The following is a 27,675-nucleotide window of genomic DNA, read 5'->3' on the forward strand; positions in this document are numbered from 1 at the left end:
CAAAGTGATTTTTCATCTTAGTATAGATGTGACACCTACCATATCCAGCTAACCTTCCAGAACATTTCTTATGACTCCTTCTAATACAGTTAATGCAATTTCTGAAGCTGTAGTTACTACAAAGTGAAATTTGCGGTACCTTTTTATTGTGCCCCAAGGAGAGGCCACTGATCTTAGTTTTCAGAGATGTGACAGTTACACTGCACAAGCAATAGTGGCATGTATCCCTTCAGTGCTAGTTAGTGTGGAGTCTGAGCCTACAAACCTTCGTATGGGCTCCAGAAAGAGAAGTCAGTAAGTGTATGACACTGTGGACAGAACAGGAATGGTTTGACAGAGCCCTATTGTGAAAGGTTCCCAAGGCTTCATCAAACCTGCCATACCTTATTGAAGTGATGGGTGGCCAAGAAGGTGCATTTTTTGGCAGGAGTCACAAACAATAAACTAATTTATATGTGGCAGGTGATGAAAAGTTTTTTAGTTCTATGCTCTTAAACCACCAATATTGTTTGCCATAACCTCTTCTCTAAATGGGTACCCTTCCCTGGCCCTCCTTGCCCCCATGTGCAAAGGGTTGTTTGTTAAAAAAAAATAGTAAAAAAGGCTATTTTTGATCATTTCAATATCTTTTTATACTGAAATGGCTGGATGATGTCATGTTTCAGAAGCTATGCAGACAAACATTATGTATAAATTAAAATTGATTTGGAATTCTGTGTATAGAATCATGTTGAGTTATAGGCTAGAAAATTATATTGGCTTAATTAAAGTGATCTGATTTAAAAATGTATTCTGTTAGCATGTGCTTTTGGGCTGGTATCTCAGACCTGCACCTGTTGGATAACTGTCCATATCAATCCCACAACTAGCACCAACTGATACCCTTCATAGGAATCTCAACAGAGTGGTCAAAGACTAAATGAGCAGCTGTCTCACACCTGCAGATCATCCCTCCATGTCACAGTTACAACTCCCTGTGCTGGACCAGATAGTGGCTGTCAGCTTGATACCTTTCACAAGCAATACAATCTCCTAAAATAACTTGATATAAAATAAATAATAGAGAACCTAAGGCAAATCCAGGTTTAAAGATCAAAAGCCACCAGTTCCCGTTGGGAACCTCAGCTTCTGATGGTTCCACCACAACTTCATATGGACCTGCTAACCCAGAGCCTCCTTATATTGGCTCTGTCAGTATGAGCAGACAGAACCCTGAGCACTCCAGGGAGAATAAAGAGATACATCTTTGTTCCACCAGAGAACATCTTTTGTTCCCCCAAGTCTGTATTCTCCTCTGTTGACAGGACCATCCCTTACTAGGGTGATGTATCCCCTGGTGGGGTCAAAAGGCTACAGGATAAGTCTCTTCCATCCTGTCTACTAGCTGCAACTTTTTTCCCACAGAGCTATTGGCACCACCGATTGAACCGGATCTGGTCTTTTTTGTCATCAGGAGACTCAGAGCTACTGGAGGAACTGTCATTACCTCCTCCAAGAGAGATCCATCCAGACAGGACATTGAGAACCTCCTGAAACCAACCTGCACCCAGAATGTCCCCTTGGGACTGACTGTACCCATGCCTTGGGGACCTCCGCAACCCAACTTCAAACACTCCTACTGGCCCTACTGAGGCCCATGGGACCCATACATATGATTCCCAGGGTCAGTGCTATCTAACATGGAGTCATTCCACCCCTCCCCTCTAAGACAGCAACCAGAGCTTCCTCCTGACCCTGCAGAGTAGGAAAACTATGAACTGGATCTGGCGGTTCCACCGGCACCTGCAACACTATCTTCCTCATCTCTGAATGAAGCAGTCACTCCAGCTGTGCCGTCCCCTATGGATGACTGTAGTGAGGCCGAGTGGCCGCCATCTGAGCGGGAGAGTGCGGGGCCATTACACTCCCCTTGGTGGGCAGAGCCTAGTCTGCCTCGCCCCCCTCGCCAGAAGTGCCAGGGCGGGGCCGGAAGTATAAGAGGAAGGCCCTGCAGCCTGGTTGGGGTGGAATCCCCGGAGGAGAAGACGCTCCTGCTGTACTGCCGTGCCCAGGAGGGGAACCTACCCCCGGCTGTCCAATAGCCACAGAAGTGGGAGACCCCGACGAGGAGTGGCCTGGACTACCAGCCGTGGTGTACCCTGAGGAGCCTGAGGAGCCCTGAAATCGAGAGGTACCAAACCCCAGGGAAGCAGGAAGTGGCCCAAGAGCAGCCACGGAGCAGCCGGCTGTGGAGCCAGGTGTGGCTCAGTTGGTATGTTGCGGCTGGATCCCCGCCGACGCAGGGGCAGCCAATCCTGCCTCTGCCAGGGCCCTGGGCTGGGATGCGGTGGAGTGGGGTGAGCCCACATCCCCCTGCCCCCTTACCCCGGAGTGGCCAGCTCCCTACACTGTGCAGGGAAGCTCCCACCCTCAAGAAGGAGCCTCCCTTACCAGCTCCCTTATAGACTGTTGCTTTGCTGGCTGCCTGAGCCCCGCCCCAGCTAAAGTCACCCTTGAGGCTGTTTGTTTGCTGGCAGCCTGAACCTCTTCAAGCAGAGGCCTGCACCAGCTCCATGGACTGTGATTGTCTTGCTGGCAGCTGGAGCCCCGCCCCAGATGAAGCCAGCCCCCTGTAGCCAGTATTTAATTGCTGGCAGCTTGAGCCTCCCCAACCCTAAGCTAAAGCCCGGCCATGACTGTCTGATGCCCAACCCTATTGTGGGGCTGGGAACTAGAGGACATGGGGGGGCCTTGCTCCACCTCGGGGGGAGACAAGGGCCCTAGACTGTTCTGCAGCTTCATGCCTTGGCCAGACAAGCCTGAAGGCAACCTGAACAAGTGGTCTCCCTTCGAGTGGGAGAGCGAGGGTCCACTGCAATGACCACAGCAATTTCAAGAACTGCCACACAGGGTGTTGAAAGAGCTCCACATCTCCCTAGAGGAGGCCCAGGATACACAACACAAGCTTTTAGATATCCTGCAACCCATAGGGTCCAGCCAGATAATACTCCTGGTGAAGGAAGCCATACTGGAAACAGCAAGAGCCTTACGGCATACACCAGCAACATGTGCCCTTACCCCCAAGAGGGATGAGAAATGTTACTTTGTCCTGACTAAGGGAATGGAGTTTCTTTCTGTTCACCATCCTGCACCAAACTCCCTAGTTGTTCAGGCTGCTGTTGTCTATGTCTGATTTTCTGAATTATTCAAAATTTTTAGATTTTAAAGAAAAATTAGCTCAGCAAGACAGAGGTCAATTTCTGGCACTTAGCGATGAAGGCAAACTCTTGGCCAGACCTGCATTACAATCTGCAATTGATGTGACAGACGCTACTACGAGGGCAGTGGCAACTGCATTATGTTGCACCCTTACCCAGTTCCAAGACTCAGGGCAACCCTTACCCAGTTCCTTGGGCTCATGGTGTAATCTTCTGTGGGTTTGGAGGGCCTTTTACCAGTGAAAGAGCCTTACACGGTAATATCCTTAACCTCTATTTATTAACAGGTGCCAAAACAGAATACACACGCTAAGCCAGGGGTCGGCAACCTCTGGCACGTGGCTCGCCAGGGTAAGCACCCTGGCGGGCTGGGCCAGTTTGTTTACCTGCCGCGTCGGCAGGTTCGGCCGATCGCGACTCCCACTGGCCGCGGTTCGCCGTCCCAGGCCAATGGGGGTGGCGGGAAGCCACGGCCAGCACATCCCTCGCCTGTGCCGTTTACCGCCGCCCCCATTGGCCTGGGACGGCGAACTGCGGCCAGTGGGAGCTGCGATTGGCCGAACCTGCCGACGCGGCAGGTAAGCAAACTGGCCCGGCCCGCCAGGGAGCTTACCCTGGTGAGCCGCGTGCCAAAGGTTGCCGACTCCTGCGCTGAGCATACAATGCTCACCTCTCCCAATAACTGTTCTTGATGGCCAGTCAAGATTAGATCATCTGGGGCTCCAGCTTCTGCACAGTGAGGTCGGCACGATGTTGAGGTCTGGCAGCTCTGATCTTGGTCTGTGACCTGAAGTTAGATTCCAAAGGACTTCCTTTTGAACCCCAGATTATATAGTTAAACTTGAGTCCTGATTAGCTATACCTTAACCAATAATTTTAAAATAACATACTACAATACAGTATCTTTCACCAATTCTAGCCCATTATGAACAATTCTTTAACCAATCATACCTCACCACCTTAATTGATTTAAATCTTGCAAAATTAGTTATGCAACAGACAGAAACCATCCAGATAAACAATAGAGAAGTAGAGACCGTAAAGGCAAAACAATAAAGAAGTATACATTTCACAATCACAACTGTTGATAAGTGATTCCTTGCCAGATAGAATGCCATCAAACAAAGTTTTCTTTAAAGGTCTTAAGATCTGTTTCTTTATCTGGTAATGGTGGGTCCTATTAGGACAGAAGTGCCTCCTAAACAGCCCTATATTACATTGTTTTGATGCAGAAAAAGGCCTCAGACCGCAAAGCAGGTCACTTGGGAATTATCCACCACTGTTGGTGTCACCTTCACCCAATCCTCACATACCTATTGGGGGCCCTCTAGCACTCTTTACCCACAATCGGACTGCAATAAGGCCTGGTTTTGCTCTGCACCAATTCAGTGTTTTTATTCTCAAACTAAAATTATGTGATGTTAAATTGGCCTCAATAATACCATCCCTGGAAAAGAACACATGGTCCACAGCTCTCGATATCAAAGATGGATACTTTCACATGGACAATCACTTTGTCCACAGAAAATTCCCTTAGTATTATGGTGGGTCCAGACCACTATCAATACAGGTGCTTCCATTTGGTCTAGCAACTGCACCCACAATCTTCACCAAAGTGTTTCTAGTAGTAGCAGCACAGTTCAGATGAAGTGGCTTCACAGTCTTTCCATACTTAGACAACTGACTTCTCATTATCAGGACACATCTAGAAGCCCTTGCATCAGCTTAATCACTGCTTCAGCTTCTTTCAGACCTAGGAGTCTGTGTGAATTTGGAAAAGTCTATTCTAACCGTGATGCAAACTACAGAATTCATAGGAGGGACCTTAGACTCAGTCAGGTTGAGGGCTTATCTCCTCATGGAGAGATTTCACACCATGAGCAACTTGATAGACCAAATTATGTACAACCCTCAAACATCTTTCCAGTCTTGCCTTTCTCTCTTGGAGCACATCGCGTCATGTACTTACCTCATTCCATTCATCAGACTCCACCTCCAAACCTCCAATGAATGGCATCCCATCCGCCAATTAGCATCTTGTCCTTTCTCAATCTCTTGATTCAGCAGTATGGTAGAGTCAAGAACCCCAGCCATGAAGCACTTGGTCTCGTGGCTTGGTATTTGGATGGGCATCAAGCCTAGAATGTTCTTGATCTAAAGCTCTGCAAACAATTCTTAATAATAGCAGAAAGGATTCCATCAGAAATTGTTACCTAGCCAAGTTGAAACATTTCTCTATCTGGGTGCAGAAAAAACATATATCTCCAGAGGCAGCAGATGTTTCTTACTCTCAAGACAACAGCTCTTTCCCTTAGCTCGCTACAGATTTGCCTGGCGGCAATCAGTGCATGTAAGCCACTATTGGACAGTTACTCGATCTTTATTCACCCAGTAACCACCAGATTCTTGAAAATTCTTGAAAGGTCTGATCAGAAAATTTCCACCAGTAAAGAAACCTACTCCTCCCTGGAACCTTAACTTAGTATTTTCGGCACTCACTCAGTCACCTGTTAAACCGTTAACTACATGTTCCACGTCTCAGCCATCAATAAAGGCTACCTTCCTCGTTGCCAACACCTCACCCAGAAAGGTAGGTGAACTCAGGGCACTAATGACTGATCTGCCATATACAATATTCCATAAGGACAAAGTCTCTATGAGTACACCCGAAATTCACTCGTATGATAGTTTTAAAATATCACATAAACTAGTCAATTCACTTACCTTTTTTTTTTTTCCAAAGCCCATGTTCTGGTGAAGAGAGGAGACTCCATTCCCTTGATGTAAGATGAGCATTGGCATTTTACCTGCAGAGAATAAAACTGATCAGAAAGGCAGCTAGACTGTTTATTGCCATAGCAGAACAACTCTGAAGTCAAGCTATAGCCTCTCAGAGGATCTATAAGTGGATCACTGGCTGAATCCTACTCTATCAGTTGACACAGCTCCCTGCCCCACATGGATAAGGACTTACCCTACAAGGGTATTGAGGATGCTCAGCTGCTTGCAGGAAGGACTCCACACCTTGTAGATTCAGGTTCCAAATACTTAATCTTGCACTCACTCTAGTTAAAATTCCATTGAATTAATTTGGTACAGGGTCAGGCCTGAAATCCCAAAGGGGAAAATTCATCTTTGGGTTTGCCAGGCATGTAAAACTAGACCAGAAAAGTTCACCTGTTAGTTGTGGATTCCATGAAGGTCATGAGCTGCACTGAACCCACACATGGCACAGCTTAGGCAGGGGAAGGAAAGGTGGCTGTATGCTGCCTTTTCATCTTCCAGGATGTGAGGCCAGACAGGGTGCTAAGCCAGCCCTAGCAAAATGTAGAGCCCCCCCCCGAGGGCTACTCTAACTTGCACTAGGAGTGAGGACCATTCCACCAGCTGAGGTTTGTTAGGCTACGGCTTCACTACAGGGGGGGGGTCGATTTAAGATACGCAAATTCAGCTACGCGAATAGCGTAGCTGAATTCGACGTATCACAGCCGACTTACCTCGCTGTAAGGACGGTGGCAAAATCGACCTCCGCAGCTTCCTGTCGACGGCTCTTACTCCCACCTTCGCTGGTGGAGTAAGAGCGTCGATTCGGGGATCGATTGTCGCGTCCCGACGGGACGCGATAAATCGATCCCCAAGAGGTCGATTTCTACCCGCCAATTCAGGCGGGTAGTGTAGACCTAGCCTTAGAGTGTGATATATATACTCCAAACCCAGCCCCACTTTCTCCAATCCCTGTCACATCTCCTCCAGGCCCTCTGCAGTCTTCTTGCCTCCCTGTATGACAGGAGACTTAGAGGCTTGAGTAAAAGCAACATAGTCTGGTTTATGTCAGTCGAAGATTCCCCCACACTGGAAGAATTTTCATCAGCCCCTTTAGGACTGGTTTAATGAGTGGTGCAAATGGGCCTTACCAGAGAATAAGGATATGGTCCAAATCTAAATCTAACTCTGTTTAAACGTGAAATAAGTAAGTACATGTTATGAAACAGCAGTTCATTCCAAGCCAACATCCTGCCCTGAAAATGCACTTCTTCAGCAGTGCTCAGGGTCAGTGAAATAATATTCACATCCTTGTATCTTTATCTTACTTTTTTTTTTTTAATAAAAGGTCAAATTTAGCAGAACAACCATTATGTGCACATGATTAAACTGAGAAACCATTTGCAGTAACTTTCGAGGTCCTGGCCCAATCCTCTCCTTTCTCTTTGCTGGCCTTCCTCATTTTGTCACATCTCATGTCATGACACATAGACTGCACATTTCAGCGTTTGTTCCCTCTGATCTGACCATAGCCCCATACACCTCCCCTCACTCAGATTAGCCTTCCTCTCCCAGAAATGTTCTTTTAGGTGGTGGGGCTATGGCAGCAGTATCTACCTGAAACAAAATTACAGGCATGAATTAATGTTGCTGTATGTTTGTGTATTTTGGGGACAAAACAAAAATGAGCTAGACTTTGGCTTTTGGGGTATTAGTCTGAAAGTTCAGAAATAAATCAAAAATTGGGACTGCAGGTTTGAACTTTTTTTTTTTTTCTTTTTGCTATATTGTCAAATATTTTACATAAAACATGAAGAAACTGTAGATGACTATCACTGCTAATTATGTCATAATCCAACATGTCAAACCCAAACCTAACGCATCAGAGAAGTTCCTGCTCAAACTAGCTAAATCCAGGCAAGTTGATTCTATCTGATGCATCTAATGCAATGTTTGTTTGTTTTTTTAAACCCATTCACCCTGCTATAATTTTGATAGCTGAAAAGGAATAATATAATAAACTTCATTAAGAATCATTTGTTTACTGATTTTTTTTTTCAAATATTGTTTATTTCGGCAAAGGGGGAACTCAACCATTAATTAAATAATGCAATAAAGTCAATGTTCATTCATTGTAGTATGAATTTAATAACAGCAATTTTATTTATAACAGGAAAATGATGTGATTTAACAAAAAGATAAATACTGCTTTGGATTATAAGGTTATTAATTCATTAATTCTTAAGTACTGTATATAAAGTGAAAATTTAAAATAACGATGAATCATTATAAAAAGAACAATACTTCACTGTAAAGTCACTCAGGCAACATGAGGGCGGAAATGAAATCACATACACATAATCCCTCTCTTATTGCTGAAGAAGTAATGTTTATTGGCGATTTAAATATATATTTACCATAGTTTTTAATAATATTCTAATACACAGAATTGATTATACCTATAGCCACACAGTTTACTGTGTTATTCCTTGTTTTTGTATCCCTATTGTAGATATAGGACCTGATCCCAGATAAGCTAGTAATAAAATTGTTGTTGACTTCAATGAGAGAAGGATCAGGCCCATAATTCTTTTCAGCTTAGCACTGCCATGTGGCCTCATCATTAGTATTAATTAGAAAAAATGTTACTGTAAAGCATAGAAGGAGAGCTTGAGAGATGTTTGCTTAAAAAACTGTTAAAATATTAATAAAATTACAAAGGAAATGTAATGGTTTGATGAATTTGTATTTTTTGCTCCTGGTTTGATCATTCCTAGTCAAAAATCTGTATTTCATACCACTTTATAGAAGTCACAAAACCTGTTGAACTCCTATTTTTTTTGTATTTTAAATTGATAACATGATCAAAAAGGATCATAGTTCCATTCCTAGCTTCTGCTTGTATCGGGCTGTCAAGAATTCCCTACGTAAAATTCTGTTTTCAAAGATTTGTAATTTTGACCAAGAGAAGGATGAGTGCAGTTTTTTCTGGAGAGTTTATTGAACAGAGGATATTTAACACATATTCAAACTGCCTTGTAAATGCCTCCTAAATCCATATTCATGCAGAGGAAGATTTCATTGTAACAGACACTTATATCATTTTACAGTATAACCCCCACCAACAACACTGATATAAGATAAATGGTCTGACTGAAAAGCACAAAGCAAGGACATTAAGTATTAGGTCTCTCATGGTAGCCTTAACTCATCAATTATAGGATGTGTTAGTTATGCCTACATGCTTATGAAGCAGATTGTGGATCGTACAGCACGTAGGACAACACAAGGCCATGTTGTACTTTCAGATATGTTCATGGACTTCCTGTAGATTTAAATAGGGGCCACATGTGTACACCGGAGATCCATTTTGGTAATAATGATACCTAGCTCTGATATAGTGAATTTCATGCAGAGATCTCAAAGCACTTTTCAGAGGAGGTCAGTATCATTGTTTCCATTTTACAGGTGGGAAAACTGAGGCACTGTGGGATGTGGAAACTGATGGGATGGGGAAACTGAGGGAGCACTGTGTCCAATTCTGGGTCCCATACTTAGGAAAGATGTGGCCAAATAGGACAGAGTCCACCAGAGAGCAACAAAAGTGAGAAAAGGTTTAGTAAACCTGACCTATGAGGAAAGGTTAAAAAAACTAGGCATAATTAGACTTGAGAAAAGAAGACCGAGGGGGGACCTAATAACAGGCTTCAAGTATATTAAAGTATATAAAGAGGATAGTGATCAGTTGTTCTCCATGTCCACTGGAGGTAGGATAAGAAGTAAATGTGCTTAATCTGCAGCAAGGAAGTGTTATGTCAGATATTAGGGAAAACTTTCTAACTATCAGGGTAGTTAAGCTTTGGCATAGGCTTGCAAGGGAGGTTGTGGAAACCCTATCTTTGGAGGATTTTAAGAACAGATCTACATTTACATGGTTCTGCCTCAGTGCAGGGGAGTGTACTTGATGACCTTTTTAGGTCGCTTCCAGCCCTACGTATCTCTGATTCTGTGATCTCACTGTCAAGGCACTTTATCCTGATCTCATCCTAAATTTTACTTTCTTCCTTTTTTTCTTATGTTCTTCCAAGATTTTCTCTCCTTTATTGGTGTTTACACCTTCCAAATTTTGGTTGAGTGGGTAGTCTTTTCCTTCACCCCAGGTGTGTAAGTATTTGCAGGCACAGCCAATAACTTTGTGATTTTACCAAAGAGAGGAAGCAATCAAATTTGTCTGACAAAATCTGCACCAGTCCCCCAGGGAACTGCACATGGCTATTCTGTGGGAGTGCAAACCCCACTTCTTGATAGAGCATTGTGGATGGAATCCTTGACAGGTGCTTCATAGATATTCCTGTCTCTGAGCCCCTGCTATAGATTTTACAATTGGAGTGATTGATCTGTCCCATGAATATGGTGCATATATATAAAAAGTTGTGCAGTACTGAATTTTGTAACTTGTACATTTCTATTAAAATATTTTGCTTGTAATAATAACACTGCTCTACAGCCAAAATGCTTCTGAAATAAATGTAGTCAAACTTTACTAATTCTGGGTCACTGAGAACGAAAATGATGCTTAAAATTGTTGATTGGCTCTAGTTTTCAAGATATGCTATTGGGTCAGTATATACGACCCTTGACTTGGGAATGGCGGAGGATAAGTGAGTTATAAAGGGAAGGGATCTCAATTTAAACCAGAAATGACTAAAATACATCTTTGACTGGATCTATGAATAAATCTATGACTGGGTTTGGACAGTACTTGCTTTTTAGGCAAAACAATGAATGATGCAATCTGAAGCTGGTATTGCATCATACATGATATGAATTGCATCATGTTATTCCTAGAAGTCATGGATGATGCAATCATAATGAAGCTTACATCACTCTGCTGAACAAATTGCCCTATATCAGCTCTAGAAATCATACAGTGTTGTGCTCTCTTATTTGTCAGTGTTTGATTTTGCAAAGGGACACATTTCTGTTTAGCCAAAGTGAGCAGAGATGCCTCGTACTTGTGTGAACAGTGCAGATAACTTCTGCTATGTTTGTGGTGAAGTGACTTTTGCATCACAAAAGCGCAGTATAAGCACTATGGTTAAGAAAGCCTATCACCTTTCTTTTGGCTGCAAAATTGGAGATCAGGACAAGAGGTGGGCCCCACACATATGCTGCAAAACTTGTGCAACAAATCTTCGCCAGTGGTTGAACAGGAAAAGGAAATCTATGCCTTTTGCAGTGCCAATGATTTGGAAAGAGCCAACAGATCATACCAGCAATTGTTACTTCTGCATGGTGCCTCCAGTTGGGAAAGGTGTGTCAAAGAAGAAAAAGTGGACTGTGCATTATCCAAACATTCCATCAGCTATACGCCCAGTACCCCACGGAGAAGGACTGCCGGTTCCTGATGCACCAGAATCATTCTCACTTGAGTCAGACGAGGAAGAGGAAGAGGATGAAACTTCTGGTCCTGAACCACAAATGTCACAGGACCCACATTTTCTCCCATCCTCCTCCTCTGAACCACACCTCATAACACAAGGTGAACTGAATGACCTTGTCAGGGATTTGGAACTACCCAAGAGTAAGGCAGAGCTGTTGGGCTCCAGACTACAGCAGTGGAATCTCCTGGCAGGTGATGTTAGGGTTTCCATGTTCCGTGACCGTCAAATGGATCTTGTCCCATTCTTCTTCATGGAAGGTGATCTTGTAGCCTGCAACAACATTGATGGTGTGATGGCAGCCCTCAACATCGTTCACGATCCAGATGAGTGGAGACTGTTCATTGATTCATCGAAGACGACTCTTAAAGCTGTTTTACTGCATAATGGCAATGTTTTGCCATCAATTCCAGTTGGTCATGCAGTCCATATGAAGGAAACCTATGACAACATGAAACAACTTTTGAGGTGCATAAACTATGACCAACATCAGTGGCAGCTTTGTGGCGATTTGAAGGTTGTTGCTCTCTTGCTTGGTCTGCAGACTGGATACACAAAGTACTGCTGTTTTCTCTGCGAATGGGATAGCCGTGCAAGAGATTCCCACTACATCAAGAAAGATTGGCCACTCCGACAGTCATTGGAGCCTGGGAGGAAAAGTGTTCAGCATCCACCACTTGTTGAATCAAGGAAGATTTTGTTACAACCCTTACACATCAAGCTGGGTCTGATGAAGAACTTTGTCAAGGCCATTGACAAAACACAAGCAGCTTTCAAGTACCTCCGTGGAAAATTTCCAAGGTTAAGTGAAGCTAAGATAAAGGAAGGTGTCTTTGTTGGTCCTCAGATTCGTGAACTTCTTTGAGATGATGCATTTGACCATGCACTGCGTGGCAAGGAAAAGACGGCATGGAAAGCCTTCCAGTTAGTGGCAATAAATTTTCTCGAAACAACAAGGCAGACAACTACAGGTTATTGGTGGAAAACCTCCTCAAGGCATACAAAAGCCTTGGTTGCAACATGTGACTAAAGATACATTTTTGGCACTCTCATCTAGATTTTTTTCCACCGAACTGCAGAGCAGTGAGCGACGAGCACGGCGAGCGATTTCACCAGGACATTGCAACAATGGAGAAACGCTATCAGGGCAAATGGAGCCCATCAATGCTTGCAGATTATTGCTGGACAGTGACAAGAGATGCTCCATTGAATGAATACAAGAGACAAGCCAAGAAGCGCCGAGTAGACACTGAATAGGACTAAACTATGTACAGAATAGTTTTTTGCCTTTTGTTTCATAATAAATTTTATTTATATAACCCTTTTGCTGATTTTTAAAGTGTTACATAAACAGGACAGGTGAAATATTATCATGTAAAGCAACCATAAACACATGAAAAGACCTAGGTTTACAATTTATGATTAAAACTCTACTATCTACACAATATACATAGACATAAAATGTAAAAACTTAAATATCTTAGCAACAGTAGCCAATCAGTTGTTTTAATGGTCATATTTGAATTCAGCACATCAAAATACATAATAAATAGCACATTTTATCTCTGAAGCAGACGACTTCTCAAAAATTGTAGACCAGTGTAATTTGCCCTTCAAAATCTTCTATCTGGAGATCTCAAAGTGCTTAAAAAAATTAATTAAGCTTCACAACATCCTTGTGAAATTAAGTATCAATATTACCATTTTGCAGATGGAGAAATTGAGGTTTAGGGAGGTTAAGCTGCTTGTCAAAAGCTAAACAGGAAGTCTGTGGCAGAGTTAGATATGGAACCTGTTAATTTCATAGCATACACACTGAGAAATTAGATAAACACATAAATACTCATACTGGAAAGTTGCAACGTAACACTGCTTTATTTTTAGAATCCAGAATTTTAACAAACAAGAACCCAAAAACAGAGAAAGAGAAAACAGGCTACTCCTTATGGCAGACAGGCACAACTCAACCCACATTGCTTTTATGCTGGCTTTTGCAGAGTGAATGTGAGTGCACTGCACAAATTCCTGCAGAGCCCCTGAGCCTGCAAGCAGAACCAGGAACCCTCCCTTCCACACTCTTAAAGTGACAATCCTCAATACCCCACAGAATGCACCTGTTTCTTCCAGCCTAGTGCTTTAGTTGCAAGAACATCCTTCTCTTTTGAATAACATATCTTTTATTTCCATTTGGAAACAAGGAACAAAGACCTATTATAGAGCCTGTTACTGCCAAGGGTCCTGAGACACGGAGGTATTGTGGTTTGGCAAATTAGGAGTATAGTTATAACTCCAGTCCTGAGAAATGCTAGGTTCCATGACTGCAAAGCTTTTGACTAGGATTTTTTACTGTGGTTCTCTCAACACAAATTGATCCTTTTTTTTTTTTTTTTACTCAATTCAAAGCAACTCTGTAAATACATGGGTTTTAGCCATTAATAACATCAGAGAAATTTAGTGAGCATTTTTAGGAAACCGAAAAGTGTGATTGTGCTGGAATCGCCATGGTGTCTGCTGGTGTCTTTACAACCAATGTCACCCTTAAAGTTAGAGTGGTTTAAAGTAGCCGTATGGCCTAGTGGATAGAGGACTCAGGAGACCCGAGTTGTATTCCCATTTATGTCTCTTCCCCGCTCCATGCCTCAGTTTCCCCATCTGAAAGGGCAAAATTATACTGTCCTCGTTTGTGAAGTGCTTTGCGATCAACTGATGACAAACATTATATAACTAGTTGTAGTAGTAGTAAAAATGAGGGACAAAAAAGATGAGTCAAGGTGATATTAACATCACTCAGCTATTGCCCCGATGAAACGCAAAAGGAACTTTATGGAACTAATTTGTTTTAAATATTATTGTCTGGGATGTGTAGTGGCCTGTAAGGCATTGAGTAGCTCCTGAGAGATACTTAGTGCATCCCAAACCTGTTGACTTTGGTGGAACTCACGGATGTGGGCATCTCATGGGATTGAGACCCTGGTAACTTGGTCAGATAAAAAGATGGCCTACCGTAGAGCTGAGGTACACCTTCTTCTACAGTCTCAGTTCTCTCCAGCTGTATCAGTCAGAACTAATCTATTCTGCACAAGCATTTTTCAGGTTCAGTGGTGCAAAGTAAGCATTAAAAAAAACAGGAAATATTTAGTCATTTTTTTTCTTTTGCTTTAATTAGGAAATAGCCTAATGAATTTTTAAAATAACACGCACACGCACACACACACGTAATTCCCACGGAGATCCCTGAAAAAGGGATATATACTGTATTAAAGGGAGGATTAATAGGCCCTTCAGAGTGGTGCTAGCAACAATGCTAGAATAATCTGCCAGTTGAACTTGATCCACTCTCTTTTTATCTGGCAACTGTCCCCATTTCTGTACGTTCAATTTATACTTCCTTTTTAATTTTTATTTGTAGAAAGCAGGATATAAACCAGAATGGGTGGATTTGTGTGGAGCTAACATTGAATGGACTACAGAGAAATCTAGTAGAAAGAATGTCTTTCAGGTAAGAGACAATTTGTTCATTCCATTCTCCCTTTAAGCCTTTAAGGTTAAGATCTAGGTTTTAGTTCCATGTTTAGATATTTTAGTAATTACAGATTGATCTAATACTACACTTGTTTCTTAAACAAATTTAAAAGCATAACATTTTATCCAGCCTCAGTTTACTATTTTTTTCTAGGCTAAAGAGTCCTGATGATTGAATCTACTAAAAACACTTGAGAACCTGTTGATTTATTGATTAATGTTCCAACATTCAATTTGTTTTTAAAACTTAGCAGGTAATTGCTTTGGGTTTAAGCCTGGAATCCTTGACCTAAAGAACTTCCATAAACAGAACTTTCTCAAATTGCTTACTTAAGCTCTGATCCAACTGAGTGTGGTTACTCTGTTTATTTGTATTGCTGCTCACGGCTGTGATGACCCAGGTTCATTCCTGAGTGGAGAGGGCTGGAAGGAGAAGAACCTGGCAGCCATCAGAGCCAATTCAGAAGTTTATATATTTCTCATGTGCTGATCATTTTATTTCATCGAAAACAATGTCACTTAATTTTTTTTCATCCACATGCCATTTAATTGAATGGCAAGATAAATGCCTTTCAAGGATGAGAAAGGCATTATTCTAGGGTTGAAATTCCAGGATCTGGATGCTAAAAAAAGGTTGTTACAACACTTCCACTATAGGGGCCCAGTCCAACACCCATTGAAATCAATGTCATTGAAAGGCTTTTGTTGATGTCATGGGAGTTGAATCAAGCGCTATAATGAGATGTTTTCTATCCGAGGATTTGGAATTTTATATAGGGCTTCAGTAGTGAGGATCTAACAATGAGAACTTTCCTTTCTTCAACTGTTATTTATATATTAAATTGATTGATTTTAGTAAGGCGACTAGTGTACCTCTAGTTCATACCCTGGTTTTACAGTAAGGTAAAGTTTATACAGTGTGAGTTTGGTAAATATGGGAGTCAGTTAACATTAGCCTTACAAAAGAGATGACTGTATATTTAGCTGGTAAGAGGGTATAAAATTGTGCTTAATAGTATTTTATTTCACCAAATTGATCACTATCTGAACCTGAAACTTAGATCTTGTCTACACACCAAAGGCACTCATGACTTTTTTGCCATGTTTTCCCATTTATGCTTCTGGAGTGGGGGAAGAACAAGCAGAGAGGGGAGCAAAGAGTAGTAGAAGAAGAGAAATGTAACAAAATTATTTCAACTCTCAAAATAAGGTCTGAATTTTGGGTAAGGACTTAGGTCTTATTGTCATCAAACTTATTCACCCTTCCTTGTTCTCTTACTTAGAGGTTCATTATCCCTTCAGTCATCTCCCCTGGATCTCTGTCCTGCTCCTCATGTCATCCATGCAGAGCTGTATGTGCTGGATTTGTGCCCCACAACATCTAGGACAGAAGAGGAGGGGAGGGTGTATTTTCAGGACATATAACTCCTGCCAGATAGAGTAAAAAATGGGCATGTCAATTAACCAGGTTGCACGTGGCATCACTAGCAGTTACTGAATTGCTTCCAAGGCAGGAGCAGGTATGGATTACATGCTGGGGAGAAGTAAGAGTAAACACTGCTTAATATGCTGATGCCAAGACCTTTGAAGACTGGACTATATTGGAATTTAGATCTTTACAACAGTGAAGCAGTGATGCCTCCACAGGTCCGCTCCAAAGCAGTGATGCTTCCATAGGTGAGCCTCAATGATCTCTACTGGATTAGAATCATCTCAAGAAATGGGCCATTCTGCTTCTAGCCCTGCCCTGTAGGCGAGGCCCTTTTTTAGAACTGGTGTAGTAGGCTCCATGCCATCTATCCTACAGCTACTAGTGTGACAGAATATCGAGTGGGGCTGGGACATGGCTGGCATGTGCTGAGCTCTGGGTATCTTCAGCTGGTTCAAATTTCCTTAGGGACTGTTGCCAGGTTGAAAGTGTTAGAGTAGTCACCAGGCGGCTTTTACATGCAGCGGTGACTGGGGTGAGACAAAGAATCAGGGACTGTAACTGTCTTCCTGAAAGGGCTCATCCCTTACCTGCCAACTGTTGGTGCAACAGATAACTTGGACCCATTTGATCTAAAAATATAAGGGGAATATTTTTTTAAAGCACCTAAAGGATTTAAGACCATTGAAAATCAATAGGACATGTGCATCTAACTCCCTTAGGTGCTTTTGCAACTATCCTCTTAAAATCTGACAGTGATTTATAAAATATGAGGTTTGACAATTCTTGGGTAATCCGTAGAGCATATTGGTAGGGTGAACAACTCAGTTTTGCTCCCATTCTTCGGTTTTGTCTCCCTAAAAGTCATAAAATATAACTTTAGCTAAATTCCGCAAACCCTTACACATTAGCAGAGCTAATGGAGATCACTGAACTATTTGAGTCTGAGTATAGAGAAGAATTAGGCTCAGTTCTCTTCCCAAACCATTAAATCATTTGTTCATAAGACTAATAACTGAGTGGGAGAGAAATCAGAGATATAAACCTAAAAGGGTGGAGCAGTGTTTAGATGGATCATGGAGATATATTAGAAGTCTGTGCCAGATGGTAAGAATTGTTTGGTACCAACAGTGGTGGCATTTTGGGAAAGGACTGAAAGGAAGGATTGATGCTAGATGAATGGAAACAGTAGGAAGGGGAGTAAAGCGAGAGTCCAGGCAGAGTTTTAAAACCAAGGAAGGTGGCTTATACTTGGATACTGAATGTGCTGGAAACACTCTTGATGTTTTATTTACTTATTTATTTAGCCATCCTTTGACTATCTACCTATTCATAGTTCTGTTGGAATGGAAAGAATCCGAAAGGCTTTGCTGGAAAACTAAATCTAGATGACTTGCATTGCTATCTGATTAGCTACATTAGCTGGCCTAACTCTGAAATTATCAGAATAAATATGATTGTATGTTCAAAGCACGGCAACAAAGCATGATCGGTGGATTTTTGTTTCATTACAAACTGAATAATAAAGCATTCATTCTTGAGTAAAACAGAGCAATGTTGGTTTCCGTTCATGCGTTGTATCAGAACTGGCTACAGAATTCTGAGTTTGATTTACCCTGGATACTCAGTCTGAGACCAAGAATTATAGTTTACAAATAGAAAATGACTATTGAGATTTTGTGTTAAAGAAAATCGAACAGCCAAAGTTGCAGGAAATGTGGAATTTGAGTTCTAACTAAGACCGGTACATGGCTTAGTAAATGCATGCCAACAAAGAGATGGACTATACATAATTAATTAATATGGAATATATTATTTGGGTGGAAAAATATATAAAACTACAGCAAATGAAATTCAGGCAGGAAGGTTTGGGGTTGGATTCTGATCTTGCACATGTTTAACTTCACTGTTTTTAATGGAGTTATTCCTTTTCTAAACTAAGGTATGTCTGATCAGAACAAGCTCTAATTAATTTAAAATGTGCGCACATTATCTATTTCTGTGCATTTTAAACACTCCAGTTTCATCAAATAGTGCATAGCAGTGTCCTGCAGCATGACTTACCTTTGTTTATTCTGTTGATGATATAGCGCCAGTAAACAGAACTACTTTGAAGCAGTTTCAACAAAATCTGAGCAAACAGAGCAATTTGCAGTGAGATACTGTAGTGTTCTCTATGGCTAACTGATGTGATGCACTAGGTCTTCATCAGAGACGTGGTGAATAAAAGAAGATTTATGTTCAAATCACATGCTTTAAACATTTCTGCTAAGTGCTAGTTTGCTCTTTGGTATTTAGCCTGAAATTTAAAGCACTGAGGATTAAAAGGATTACAACATAATCTTAAATAATCCTAAGTGTCATTTACAGAGAGATGGTTGTAATAACTAAATAAAACCATGTTAAGGGATGGCGGTATTGTCAATCAGCAACTGGAACAGAAAGAGTGCCTCTGTCATCCCGTCTTTCTCCTTTCTCTCTTTTACTTAGTTCACTTTTGCATCAGATAGGTACATCTTGATGTGAGCTATAGCTGAAGAAAATAACAACATGATGGAATGCTTTGCAGCCAGCACTAATATGGTAACTGAGGCATTAGTAACTAGATTAGTTGAAAAATGTTCTCGATGCTCAATGTTGTGTGCTTGTGGAGAACTTTTCAGAATAGGGTTTATCCACGTCTCCTGCTTCGCTCATGCTCTTCCTCCTCATGTGTAAGCCAAACCACCCTTTGTGAGTTTAAAATTATGACAAGACTCTTGGGAGGAAGTTGCAGTGTTCATTTGACCTTAATATACCTGTGGCTCCACAATGCTAAGGTTTCATTAATACGAAATCCTGCAGCAATGGAATGACTTGTAGGGAGGTTTCTTTTTGGTTCATTAAAAAAAAAAGTCAGTGTTAAAAAGTCGCTATTCAGCATATGCATGAATTAGTAAGCAGCTTCATTCCCCTAATAGCTTCATTCATTTAACAAACAGAGTCATTATTTTATTTCATTGGTGTTTCTGTTCATTTTCCAAGTTCATTTGTTTATAAAGGTTTTGTTACATAAATTACAGAGACTGATACACAGGCTTTTGCCACAGCCTTAATGTGATATTGACTTTAATTTCAAAAGGCTGCAGCTCTGTCAGTTTACTCATATTCATAAAATTCTAACATGTAAAAGCCTAGAAAACAAGGCAAGAAATGTAGTGAAATTACTAGAAAGTTCTGTATTTTGGTTGAAAATATAGTTGCACCTAGACCCTATGTAAAAGAGATTGTCCTACAGCTAGTAAGCGTATAACATGCCTGATTCTGATCTCAGTTATACTGGTGTAAATCCAGAGCAACTTCATTATCTTCAGTGGAGTTATTCCAGATTTACACCAAGATCAGAATCTGACCCATACATTTTCTGTTCTCTTCTGTACAATACAGGTTCTTAAATAGCCCTCATCACCATAATACCTGAGCATCTTCCAGTAGTGCATTAAGTGACATGACTGACGTCTGTCACATGTGGTTTATTTTCTCTCCCTCATACTCTCTCCGGGGCGAGAATTGTGTGCATGGTATAATGTTTTCTTTTGGTAGAGTTTGGGAGCTTGGTTTTGTTTGTTTTAAATGTATGCACTGCTGTGTGTTTGTTTTAGAGAAGGCAGGTCAAAGATTGCACTTGGAAATGTAGATGGTGAGGTTTGTGATGATCCTTGGTTCCTTTCGGAGTTTGTTCCACAGTCTCTGATGGGCCCACAAGAAAGCTCGGTCTTCTGCATTAACTTTAGATCCACAGAAAGCTTTTGTCTGTAACACATATGGTCAGTGTACTAACTTTTCCTGGCATTATGTTTTATAAATAGTGGATGGATCTGGCCCTGTTTTAGATACCTTTATGTTAATGTATCCACGTGTGGAAGTTGCATTTATTTTTTGTGGGTTTAACTGATATCCCAGAGATCTGAATTTATCCTAATCTAATTTCATATCTTTAAATAATTGGCTACATATATAATGTTATGACAATGTCAGTAGTTTAATAACCTGCAATTATTATCTAGAAAGTAATAGGAAATTGGATCAAAAGAAAAAGGCTTGAACAGGGGCTGGTAGAGAGGATTCCTGAGGTGTTTTTTCCCCCTCCCACCCAGGAATGATATAAATAACTCCCATTGAAGTCAGTGAGAGTTACTTGTATGTTGCAGTGGGAGAAGAGGGCTGCTGGATTGTATTTCTAGTTGTCCCATTGACTTTAATATATGGAGATATCCTATCTCCTAAAACTGGAAGGGACCCTGAAAGGTCATTGAGTCCAGCCCCCTGCCTTCACTAGCAGGACCAAGTACTGATTTTGCCCTAGATCCCTAAGTGGCCCCCTCAAGGATTGAACTCACAACCCTGTGTTTAGCAGGCCAAGGCTCAAGCCACTGAGCTATTCCTCCCCCTGGGATTTGCTACCTAACACTACTGGGTGAGTCGCATAGACTCGGATTTTTAAAGACGTACATGCAAAAGTGTACACAGAACATCTACGGGATATGGGAAAGCTGGGATGGGCACCTGGGAAATTATGTGCCTGTGCAAATTCCTGCTTCATGAACACATCAGGCACTTTGCTTGTGCAATTTGGGTGCAAGGCAGAAGTGCACACACTCTATTGTGGGGGACTTAATCTCTGTGGGGTTTATTTTTCCATTTCTAAAATTAGTATAATACTGTATCTTACAGAGATGTGGATGTAAAATACAGTGAGAACTTTGGATAGCAGGTGCTTTATAAGTACAAATTCTGATATCAGAATTAATGGAGCTGATTCTCCTCTCTTACCACTTTTACACTGGTGCAATTCCATTGACATCACTGGAGTTACTCTTGATTTACCCCGAATTGAGAATTATTTATTAATCATTTCTTAATTATGTTATTATCTTTTTACTTAAAGTAGCATTAAAAATAAGCCCATGCTTTTACCAGTTTTCTGCCTCACTCTTTTGATACCTGCAGTTACCATAAGCATCAAAGGCAGAAAATTCAGACACACATTACATCTCAACTTTTGCTTTAGAAATTTTAGATCTCAACTTTTGCTTTAGAAAGTACTGCTACAGTAGAACACTGTGTCACACAAAACCAGACGGAAGCATATGCAAGTAATGCCAGGTAGAGCTGTGTTTTCACTGTGTGCATGGCTGCAGAATATTTTAACAATGAAAAGCAGGAAAGCTAGTAACTGTGGTTATATAGCTGGTTTTAGGAGAACTGAACACATTTGTACAGAATGTGTAACTGTGTGTGTGTGTGTGTGTGTGTGTGTGTGTGTGTGTGTGTGTGTAATGCACACTGCAAACATTATAAGGTTGAAAAGTCAACTCCATTCTAAGGGCTAATGCCTGTCTGAGCGAGGGCCATGCTGGGAGACAAGAGAAGCACTTCCTGAACTGGGGCCTTTGGGTGTAAGGTGGAGGAACTGTCATAATGCCCTGGTGGCGTATGGAGCAGGGTGTGAGGCATTCGTTGTGCCCGCTCTCCCCTGGAAAAAGGATACCAGAGACATGGACAGTGAGAAGGCAGGTTCATTGCCTTTTTGCCTCAGCCAGTGAATGGAGTGTGGACAACACAATCTGCTCCATCCATTCATAGGTGCTGGAACTAGGGGTGCTGCCGCACCATTTGGCTTGAAGTTGTTTCCATCATATACAGGGTTTACAGTTTGGTTCAATGGCTCTCAGGACCCCCACTATACAAATTGTTCCAGCCCCCCTGCATCCATTACCTCCCCTGCAGATTGTGGCAGAACTCTCTGGGGCTCCTCCCGAAGTAGCACAGCTCATTACTGCCCCCTACCTAGGACAGTGACACAAATGCCACTGACTGTCTTTATTTCATGACTTAAAAACAGCCCAACAATGCTTATTTTACCAGACTATCGGACAGTCTTAGGAAATCAGTGAGTTTCACTGGGCTAGTGAGGATCCAGTTTAGCCCTATGTTTGTTGTGCTTACCAGAAAGGGACAATTTTGGCCAGAAGTTTGTGCGGTATACATGACATGTATGACCAGCAAATGGTTTCATATTGTCCACCTTGCCCATCGGGCTACCACTACGAGAAAATGAAATAAAACTCAGGTTGCTTTTGATAGACTAGGCTCACAGGCTGATAAATGATTGATGAAATTCAGTTTTGAGAGATGCAAGGTAATGAGACTGGGGCAAGAAAAAAAAGGAAAGGGAATATATGCTCAGTGGTTCTGTGATACAAATCAGTGATCAGAATACGGGGGTAGTGGTGGATAAAACTCTCAAATCTTTTTCTCTCTGCTTAATGGCAGGAAAAAGAAAACAAGGCCTTGAATTGCATACATAAGAGCAATAAAGAGAAGTTGAAATTATACAGGTACTTTATAGAGACTGAGAGAGAGCCCCTGTACTGTGCACAGTATTCATCATGTTATTTCAAACAGTATATGGAAAAACAGAGAAGATCTGGTAGAGAGAAGCTGGATTGAGGCCGAGACTTGAGGATTTTATATATATAAAGAGTTTGGGAAACAAAGTCATAGAATCGTAGAACTTTTCTTTCAACTTTTCTTTATCCTTTCTAAAAGAGAAGGTTGAAGGAGCATCTACTTGTTCATGAGCTGGCAATGTAAGCAGATGATGAAACAGTTGCTACAAAAGTTTAGGCAGAATTTCTTCCCCTTATTCGTCTATTGAAGTTTTTACATTTAGTGTCCGAGCATCTACCTGGAGCCTGATTCTGTAGCCATGCCACATACAGAACATAAAGAACTCTCATTGGGTTCAAGGGAGGTTTGCATGTTTCATGACTACAAATTTGGGACTGTAGAGAGCCTTTAACTCTCTGCCAGTAGTGACTTGCTTTTCTTTTCGCTAAAAAAATCCAAACCCCCAAGTTATTGATAGTGGGAAACCTACACTAACAGCCACCTCCAGTAGGCAATCTCCTGGAATTATAGAATCATAGAAGATTAGGGTTGGAAGAGACCTCAGGAGGTCATCTAGTCCAACCCCCTGCTCAAAGCAGGACCAACCCCAACTAAATCATCCCAGCCAGGGCTTTGTCAAGCTGGGCCTTAAAAACCTCTAAGGATGGAGATTCCACCACTTGCTTAGGTAACCCATTCCAGTGCTTCACCACCCTCCTAGTGAAATAGTTTTTCCTAATATCCAACCTAGACCTCCAACACTGCAACTTGAGATCATTGCTCCTTGTTCTGTTATCTGCCACCATTGAGAACAGCCTAGCTCCATCCTCTTTGGAACTCCCCTTCAGGTAGTTGAAGGCGGCTATCAAATCACCCCTCACTCTTCTCTTCTGCAGACTAAATAAGCCCAGTTCCCTCACCCTCTCCTCATAAGTCATGTGCTCCAGCCCCCAATCATTTTTGTTGCCCTCCGCTGGACTCTCTCCAATTTGTCCCAATTCTTTCTGTAGTGGGGGGGCCCCCAAAACTGGACGCAATATTCCAGATGTGACCTCACCAGTGCCGAATAGAGGCGAATAATCACTTCCCTCGATCTGCTGGCAATGCTCCTACTAATGCAGCTCAATATGCTGTTAGCCTTCTTGGCAACAAGGGCACACTGTTGAGTCATATCCAGCTTCTCGTCCACTGTAATCCCCAGGTCCTTTTCTGCAGAACTGCTGCTTAGCCAGTCGGTCCCCAGCCTGTAGCAGTCCTTGTTGAACCTCATCAGATTTCTTTTGGCCCAATCCTCCAATTTTTCTAGGTCACTCTGGACTCTATCCCTACCCTCCAGTGTATCTACCTCTCCCCCCAGCTTAGTGTCATCCATGAACTTGCTGAGTGTGCAGTCCATCCCATCATCCAGATCCTTAATGAAGATGTTGAACAAAACCACTCTAAGTGGCCACTCTAAAATATACCCAACGTTTCCGGTGCAAATGCGGTAGATTTTTAGTAACAGCTTCTCGGATGGACAGTCCCCTTTTTCTAGTCCACTGAAGATGGCTTTCACTGTGTCTGGAATAACCTCTTGAGAACTGCAGTTCCCACACACTACTTTAAAAGGAGATAGATAAGGCTATGGAGGAAGATTATTTTGTTGGTGTGTGAGGGGGTGATACTGACAGGAAAGGCTGAAAGGCTTCTTGCCTCCTTCCTTTTTTTTTTTTTTTTTTTTTAAATGGAGATATCCTATCTCCTAGAACTGGAAGGGACCTTGAAAGGTCATCGAGTCCAGCCCCCTGCCTTCACTAGCAGGACCAAGTACTGATTTTTGCCCCAGATCCCTAAGTGGCCCCCTCAAGGATTGAACTCACAACCCTGGGTTTAGGAGGCCAATGCTCATTCCTTGCTAGGCCATGTGATGGGCAAATAGCCCTTACCTCTTTCCTGGCTGTTTCACCTTGTCACAGTGGGCACAGCTGCTAACTGAAATATGGGGACAGGACTGTGAACCTCCTGGTCTTTTTGTGTACTGAAATCTCCTATGTTTACACACGGTGAGCCAGAAACAGCCTGGCCTAAATGGACATAGTTCCACTGAAGACCGCGAGTGGAATTCTGCTCTCATTTGTAAGGGTGTATATCTGATTCCAATGAAGCCAGTGTGTGAATGAGAGACGGATTTGCCTCCCTGGGCTTGATCCTCCTCTGTGTTGCCCCTTAGGAAAATCATTTACATGTGTGGAAAGTGCATGTAAAATGCTACAAGTGGAAATGGTGTCATTTTACACTCACTGAGCCAAATCCTCAGTTTGTGTAACCCAACATAGCTCCGTCTGGCTCACTGTATACAGATATAAATGAGTATGTCAGGTACAGAAGCAGTGGATAATCAAGTCTCATATTATTGCCCGCACTTACACTGGGGCTGAATTTGGCCCTATGTGATTTAGTAAATCCTTGCTACTCACAAATGAAAATCTAGTCAAAGGTTGCTGTGAAGAATGATTTGACTGATTTTTTTTTTAAACTATAACTTTAACCAGACAATAGACATTTAATTTCAGTCGGCTGAAATGATGATGATAATAAAAAGAATTGCTTGAAAGTAGTTTTTAAGTGACCCTATCTAGGTAGGGATGTAACTTTTGATATGTCTCTATCTGCAAAGGGGGTGGGTATAGATACACGTGTGCTTCTCAAGAAATTATGTGACTCACTTAGCTTTTGACAGCTACACTGCAGCTTTCATAACTGCAGATGTTATTTGTCCATCAGAAAGAAAAATATTTATTTCAAGCCACGGGCATTTTCTGTGTTACAAGAATAAAATGTAACATCAGTTAATGCTTAATGTGCATGTGAAGTAATTTTGGTGGAGCAGAACAACTGAAGAACGTAAGGGCCCAAATAGATGGTTACAGAGTAGGGAAAGCAATAGCAGCATTGATTTCCACTATATACAGTGAAAGAGCAATCTCAGCTAGTCAGCCATAACCAACTTTATGAATGCAAAGCTGTTTATTTTTCTTTACTTTTTGGCTGAATTCATTTTGGTTTGTTCATATCTAAAGAAGTAACTATTGTTTTATAATTTAAATGTGAAATGGAAGTGCACAATGTTACTGCATTATTCATAAAACACATTGCTGCCATCCGGTGGACAGTATGTGTATCAACACTGGCTTGATTTTATTGTTGCTAGGTTAACAGTTAAAATGTGGAATGCTTTCTAAGAGAGGGGTTTTGTATGATGTTGTTGTTCCAGTGAAACAACTTACAGAGACATAAAATAATTTTATCTGATCTTGTACTTTCATTGACATTCTTGGGTCATCTCGCATGGATTAGACTGTTAATTGATCTTTGAACAGGAGGGATTTTTTTTTCCAAAGGGAATGTTTTACAGGTGTAACAAATAGTAGTCATTTGCAACTGATATTTGAAGCAAGTTTTAAAATTCTTACCAAGGAAATAGTTTCTTACCGGTCCTGCTCTTTCAAGCTGATTATTAAATGAGGTAATGTCTTATTTAGAAGGAAATATTGCTATTACAAACCTGTAATAACTAGTTTATACGTGCAAAAATATTTTTATATTTTAAAACAGTGAATGACTATGGAGCATTTGATCAGCCGTAGTAAAACTGGGTGGACACTTTGTAGTGGTAAATAACTTATACAGGATGATGTCTTGGTTAAAGCACAGGGTAAGGAAGGATATCCTGCATGTGACCTTGGAAAAGTCACTGAAACTCTCTAGGATCTGGCCCTGCTTCAGTTTGTCCAGCTGTGAAGTGGGGATATTATTAATATTTTTTCAGCCTCAGAGGGAACTTGTGAGACTTGATTCAGTGTTGTTTTTACAGCATTTTGAGATCAGCAGGCGAAAGGCACTGAAGAAGTGGAAAGTATGTAAATGTTTCTAAGGGCAGACTTCGGTATGTCATTTAAATGGTTTGGGATCCTTCTGAACAAAAGCTGCTAAATTAATGTAAGTTTGTGCTAAAAAAATTAATGAATATAATATATATATATTTGTCTTTATATGTACCCAAACATTGCACATTTCTTTAATGTATCAAACTTATGCAAAGCAGAGACATGAATCGCAAATGAACTCACTCAGAGATAATCAAATCTGACTTGTTTACATGTTTGGAGCTGGTATTTCTGTATTCAGCCACTACATTTTCTAAAAACTTGGCTAAGTCACTTTACTCCATTTTTCTGTTTCTCTTTAATGAGTGAGGCAGATATTTTGATGTTGGCTGTGCAAGCAGAGCCTTGGCTCTCCTCTCTTTGAAAGACAGCACCTCACATTTGCACACAAATGTGTGCCAGATTATGGTAGAGAGTCACATATTTTCTGTGTGAGTGGTTTACATAGCAAAAATCCTGTTGGGGAAAGACAGTCCTGGTAGGTGTTTCAAAAGGATGCATGGGGCAGTAGAGGGCAATTTGGTTTTAACAGTCACACAAGTAACACCCTCCATACCTCTTAGAAAATGTACCTCTCCATTTCATGTAGAGCAGTAGTTTTCAAATTGTGATTCACAGACCTCTAGTGGACTGCAGAGCCTTGTTTGGTGTCATAATGCAATAACTGTAGTCAGCAGAAGTGCTTGAGCTAGAGTATCTCTTGGCAGAAAACAAGCTGGAGCTGCCAGTGAGACACTTTCCATATGGGGTCCTCAATTATGGAGCCAACTCCCTGAGTTTCTTGACCTTAAAGATGCACTTCAAAATCATCTCATTTACCTTGTCTGTTGCGGGGGAAAGGGGCTTCTTATAGGCTTGTATTTGTGTGTAAAGCCGAACTACACAGGGGCATCAGCAGCAGGGATCAAAGCTGAGACCTCTGGAGCTAAAGGTATGAGCCTCTACTGCATGAACTAAAAGACATG

General features: G+C 41.5%; 1 protein-coding gene across 1 annotated transcript in view; it reads left to right on the forward strand.

Annotated features, from left to right (window-relative positions):
- The window catches only part of ARHGAP15 (Rho GTPase activating protein 15), a 464,546-nt gene that overhangs the window by 72,911 nt on the left and 363,960 nt on the right, over positions 1 to 27,675 (forward strand). The window contains exon 6 of the mRNA XM_065413739.1: positions 14,811 to 14,900. Coding sequence (XP_065269811.1) covers positions 14,811 to 14,900 — 90 coding nt within the window. The remainder of the gene's footprint in view (positions 1 to 14,810; positions 14,901 to 27,675) is intronic.

Source organism: Emys orbicularis, chromosome 11 (genome assembly GCF_028017835.1).
Source record: "Emys orbicularis isolate rEmyOrb1 chromosome 11, rEmyOrb1.hap1, whole genome shotgun sequence".
Lineage (NCBI taxonomy): Eukaryota > Metazoa > Chordata > Testudines > Emydidae > Emys > Emys orbicularis.